Source organism: Galeopterus variegatus, unplaced genomic scaffold (assembly GCF_000696425.1).
Source record: "Galeopterus variegatus unplaced genomic scaffold, G_variegatus-3.0.2 Scaffold3377, whole genome shotgun sequence".
Taxonomy (NCBI): Eukaryota; Metazoa; Chordata; class Mammalia; order Dermoptera; family Cynocephalidae; genus Galeopterus; species Galeopterus variegatus.
The window spans coordinates 64582-70038 of NW_007729488.1; the positions used below are offsets into that span (position 1 = coordinate 64582).

At 43.8% G+C, this 5457-nt stretch overlaps 1 protein-coding gene across 1 annotated transcript; it reads right to left on the bottom strand.

Annotated features, from left to right (window-relative positions):
* Positions 1-4673, bottom strand: MRPL16 (mitochondrial ribosomal protein L16). Its single transcript, XM_008584797.1, has 4 exons — positions 4520-4673; positions 4114-4179; positions 2241-2389; positions 1-523 (listed from the first exon to the last, which is right to left on the bottom strand). Exons 1-4 carry the CDS (start codon positions 4572-4574, stop codon positions 38-40), a joined length of 756 nt encoding a protein of 251 aa, XP_008583019.1. The 5' UTR covers positions 4575-4673; the 3' UTR covers positions 1-37.
* Positions 4674-5457: the final 784 nt, after the last annotated feature.

The following is a 5457-nucleotide window of genomic DNA, read 5'->3' on the forward strand; positions in this document are numbered from 1 at the left end:
TTCTCTCCATAGCCTCTGTACATTTATTTCTTACACTCTACACACGTTCGGGCATGAAGAACTTGCCCCAGTACCGCCCCTTCTGGGTCAAGTCATATGGGCTCAGTACTTTCCGAATGCCCAGCATGTTGGCGGTGGCTATGCGCTCAAAGGTCCAGGGGTTTTGGTTGTTATGTTCTCTTTCCTCTTGATCTTTCCGCATCTTCTCTAGAGTCTCACGGCTCACAGCCTTTGCTGGGAAGGGCAACTTTTGGGCAACCTGGTCCAAGAAACCTTGTACCTCTTTGAATTCACAACGCCCACCCATCTCTACTACGAGGCGGCCAGCCTTCACAGGTGTCACATAGTGATCAATGGCACCTTTGCCTCCCCCCATGCGCTGCCCAATACCCTTGCGGGTGACGGGCTTGAAAGGGGCTGGTACTCGCCATATAGCAAACATGGTCTTGGGGTCCATGGAGCGATTGATCGTCAGGCGCATCATTTCAAAATGGCCCCAACGGAGGTAACCACCACCCAGTGCCTAAAAGTGAATGGGAGAATTAGAAACAAATGAGGTCTTAGATATTTTATATAGGTTCTTTTATATCTCTTCTTTTATAGTGGCTTCAACAATACACATTAAAATAAAAATATAAGTTCTAATAAGTACCATGGAAGAAAAGACTATGGTATATAGTAAGAAAGGAGAGCAAGGGTGGACCCACGTCATTGAAGAGCCAGGGAAGGCCTCCTTGAGGAGGTGACATTTAAAGCTGAGGCCAACAGGCACATGAAAAAATGCTCAACATCACGAGGCATCAGGGAAATGCAAACTAAAACCATGTTGAGACATCACCTCATCCCAGTTAGACTGGCTATAATCAAAAAAGAAGAATACCAAATACTGGCAAAGATGTGGAGAGAAAGGAACACTTCTACACTGTTGGTGTGGCTGTAAATTAGTACAACCACTATGGAAAACAGTATGGAGGTTTCTTAAACAGCTACAGATAGATCCTCCATATGATCCAGCAATCCCACTTCTGAGTATATACCCAAAGAAATGGAAATCATGTCGAAGGGACACCTGCACTCCCATGTTCATCACAGCTCTGTTCACAATAGCCAAGACATGGAACCAACCTAAATGTCCATTGATGGACGACTGGATAAGGAAACTGTGGTATATATACACCATAGAATACTACTTACTCTGCCATAAAAAAGAATGAAATTCTCCCATTTGCAACAACATGGACAAGTTTGGAGAAACTTATGTTGAGTGAAATAAACAAAGCTCAGAGGGATAAATACCGCATGTATTCTCTCCTAAGTGAGAGGTAAGAGAGAAAGAAGGAAGGAAAGAAAGACCACAGTGGTGCGCTGGACTTGGAGAGGGAGAGAGCATACCTAGGGATACAAAGTGGAGTGGGGGAAGGGGGATGGGGAGGGAGGTCGGGGATAACTGGTGGGGGGACATGGGGTATAATCACAATTTGTGATAACGGGCATACTGCCAGTATGGATCTGGCCATCACATCTTGGGCATGAGTGGTGACAATCAGCTTTGTACCTTATGAATATTCATAACCAAAAATTAATAATAATAAAATAAAGCAGAGGCCAGAAATAATAAGAACTAGCCATGGGAAAAGAGAGGAGTGTTCCAGGCAGAGGAATGTGTATGTGAAGTCCCTGACATAGCAAAAGGCTTGGTGAGTTTGAGTAGAAACCAATGTGGCTGGAGTGGAGTGAGGAATGGGGAGAGGGCACGAGGTTCTGCGAGGTCAGCAGGGGCTGATTACACAGACTGTGGGTAGAAGACTTTAAAACATCACTGGGGCTGTCTGATGGAAAATAAGCCCTGCTGCACACCTGTTTGTGTAGCTACTGAAGTCTTCATGGAAGTCACTCAAAAGTAAGAAAACAACTGTCCCATACCCTAAGTGGTGGACAGTTTTAGTTTTTAGCAGTAGCTTCCAAAGATCTCATGGTGTGATTATGGGGCAAGTGAGGTAGCCTCTTCCTTCTCTCACTTTCTTACTTTTACATTATTTTCATCCCACATTTAAAAAAAAAAAAAGATAATAACTTAAATGTTTACTGGGTAGCCAGTAGCCTCCGTGCACATCAGTTTAAAGAACAACTGGTGGCAGTTCTAATAAACTGTGAAGGAAGAGACTGGAATTAACTCAGAGAGTATGAGATGTTGTTAATCCCCACCTTCTGTCCTGTAGCTGCTTGATGCTTAAACTCACCAAGATTGCAAAATTGCCTTCTGTGAACTCAGTAGCTTCAGTGGAAGGTCCACGTATATCCTTCAAGTTTTTAGGTTCTCTTCTTGTTTTTGGCACAAGTGGTACTCTTTCAACAAATTTAAGCCTGTACTTTTCAGGAATGGAAATACCTAAAAGGAGCACAGGCAACCAAGAATAAGTAAAGCTACACATCTCAAAGGATCTATTTTCCTCCTATAAAGATTTGTGACAATCAGGTGAAAGTCTTCAGGTTACCACTGAATAATAATTTCAAAGATGTGTCACATTCTTCTTGTGGATGCTTTTAGTGACTAATGTTTTGACTATGACAATGGTTAATGCAAATGTTTCTAAACCTTTGAAGATAGCAAAATTTTAACCTTCAAACCAAAATGCATTTATTAAATGCCTACCTGTGCTCAACACTATAACAAGGACTGTTTGGAAATCATTATTTCATTTAATATTTACAACAACTTTATAGTATTGGTATTTTTTAAGGCTTCCTTTTCTAAAATTTTGAGCTTTTTAAAGTTTAACACACATAAATCCATGCACCAAATAAAAAAATACACAACTCAGTGAACTATCAGAAAGTGAACACACGAACACACAAATGTATCACTATTACTGAGATCAAGAAACAAAACATTAGGTAGGCAGTATTTTTAATTTCCATTTCTATAAGAGGAACCTGAGGCCTACAGACATTTTATAATTTTATCTAGGGCATTCAGTCAAAACAGCAAAAGCAGACTGCATGACACCTTTTAAAAAAATACTCCTTCCCTGGATGTTAATGAGGGTAGAGGAAAGAATACTATTGTACTACATTGTACATAAAAATACCTAGGTTTAGTTCTGCCACATTCCTGCTGGGAAACTTACAACCTAGGAATCCTTTGATCAATGCTCTGTATTTTATATACGCAGGGGCTTTTCATGCTGAGACCTGCACAGATCCTACAATGTGCAACAACAGTGCCAGGTCATGGCAGGTGGGCACAACTTTAGGCCAGACATGTGACATTTTCTGTATCATCTTTACTTAACAATTCAGAAAAAAAAAATTAACTTGTAAGTCATGTAAACAATTTCTATAGTGAATCAAGCAAGGCTCTATGGTGGACACAAATATAAAACAGGAGACTTCAAGGAAATATCAAATTATTACTTCAGTTACAAAAACTACCCCTCAGCTTCTATGAGGGGTCTTCAAAAAGTTCATGGAAAGATTTGTATTATCTTTCAATTCCATTTCTCCATGAACTTTTTGAAGTACCCTTGTATATGCAGCTACAGAGACACTTAGTAATGTTTTCTCTTGCTTACAAGTCAACAAGTACTTCCAGGGCACATAGTAGTTTAACGATTATGTGTAGAAGATAAGACTGTCAAATATCCAGGCCCCTGTCACTTTTTTTGAGGTTTCCAGTATAATAAAAAAAAAAGAATGATACATTAGATTTACAAAATTGTGCCTTACCTTAACGGTTTATATTTAACAAGCCAATATTCTTCACATAATATTGTTAAATGACTGCATATATATGGAGAGAACATCAAAAGGTTCAAATTGGAGGTAGTCAGCCCTGGCTGAGTGGACCACCGCTTACACATCAGTGGTAAGCAGTAGGGGAGCTATCCCATTAGACATTTACTCCCTAAGAGCAGGGACTCTTTTTGGTTCCTTTTGTTCGTCGATTTATCTCTGGTGCTTAGAGCACTGCTTGGCAATATAGTATGTCCTCAGTTCATGTTTATTGAATGAGTGAATGGGGACAGGAAGCACAAGAACACTCCTATGTCTTCTACCCTCTGCTGGGTTCCATCAGAGAAAAGACTTAGAGGAAAATGACAGATAAGCTCTCACCTTCAAAAGTTGGCACCGGGAGTAGCGTCTTTAGGCCAGCACTGGCGGGCAGGGCCGCCCAAGAATCTACGAAGATAAATCAAGTTAAAAGATCAAGGCGACAAGGCCGGGGCTGGTACAACCTGGGCTAAAGGCACTTACTCCTGACTGAAGTGTAGGACACGGGTTCCACTAACTGGGCTCACAGGACCAGGCCCCCAAAGAGGCCCGCCGGGGTCTCTGGGCACCTCCCGGAGGAGGCTGTGACCCTTCTGTGACTCCCTACAGTGGAGGTGGAGGTTGCGGGATAGCGCAGCCCCTAACCAATGCTTCAGCAAACTTATCCAGACACTTCTTTGGGTAGCATTGGAGGGTGGGGAAGGGAAAGAGGGCAAGTCTTCTTTAGGCACCAAAGGGGACTTCTGACCTGACAAGGGCGCCCGCAGGATCGGCACACTGGCGCGAGCGAGCAGCCTCCACATGGTCACGCGCGCCCGGCCGCGCTGGGGTCCCCACTACCGCGACTAGGGCGCTTTCCTCCAGCCCGGGAGAGAGCGGCGCTCCTGACCCACGCCGGAACCCGCTCAGGACGCCGCTCAGCCCGGCCGGAAATCGTGCTCAGGCCGTCCACGCCGCACAAAGTCCCGTCGGAAGCGGAAGAAACCGGAGCCTCGGCGCATTAGTTCCGGCGCTGGTGACTGCGGATCAACGGCGCGATCGACAGAGCCAAGCCCCGGAGCGCCCTCGGCCGTCTGGGGTTCTCCGTCCCATTCCAGGTCTTCACCGAGGGCGGCAGGGCGGGGAGTTTTCTGGGCGGAGTACAACGCTGTTAAAGCCCGGGGTTCCTTTAGGAAGTTGGTCCCTTACCGTTCAGTACATGACAACCTTCTCTGGGGGGCCCCTCAAGACATTAGGAAAATACCTGTGAGTCTTCATTGGCTTAGCATCAATGGGGCGCTTGCAGTGTGTCAGACATTGATACAGTACCTCTTTGTGTTTAGTCATCCCAACAAATCCGTGAGGTAAGTCATTATACTTATTTTTCAGATTCCATCCCAAGGGTCAAAGAATTTAACTTTCACAGGGTCACACAACAGGATAACAGCACAGCCAGATTTTGAGCACAGTCTGTGTGACCCCAGAGACCCCAGTGAATGGACAGTATCATAAGCTGATAGCAAGTTAGAATGAAATAATGTGTAATTATTCTGGGAGTATGTTGGGTAAATCATTTTTATGGACTTGAATCTTTCTAATTAGAATGAGAGAGGATCTTTTTGTCGAGTTTCTAGGACACAATGGGATTAGTAAACTGAGACTGATGTTTGTTTGTATTTAAATCACACCAAAACTGTGTGTGGCCTT

Excerpts from the sequence above, each read along its gene's own strand:
- MRPL16 (XM_008584797.1), bottom strand. The coding sequence starts at position 4,574 with ATGTGGAGGCTGCTCGCTCGCGCCAGTGTGCCGATCCTGCGGGCGCCC. Across the intron at positions 2,390-4,113 it reads CCCGGTGCCAACTTTTGAAG|GTATTTCCATTCCTGAAAAG; the intron begins GTGAGAGCTTAT and ends TGCTCCTTTTAG. Across the intron at positions 524-2,240 it reads AAGGCAATTTTGCAATCTTG|GCACTGGGTGGTGGTTACCT; the intron begins GTGAGTTTAAGC and ends ATTCACTTTTAG.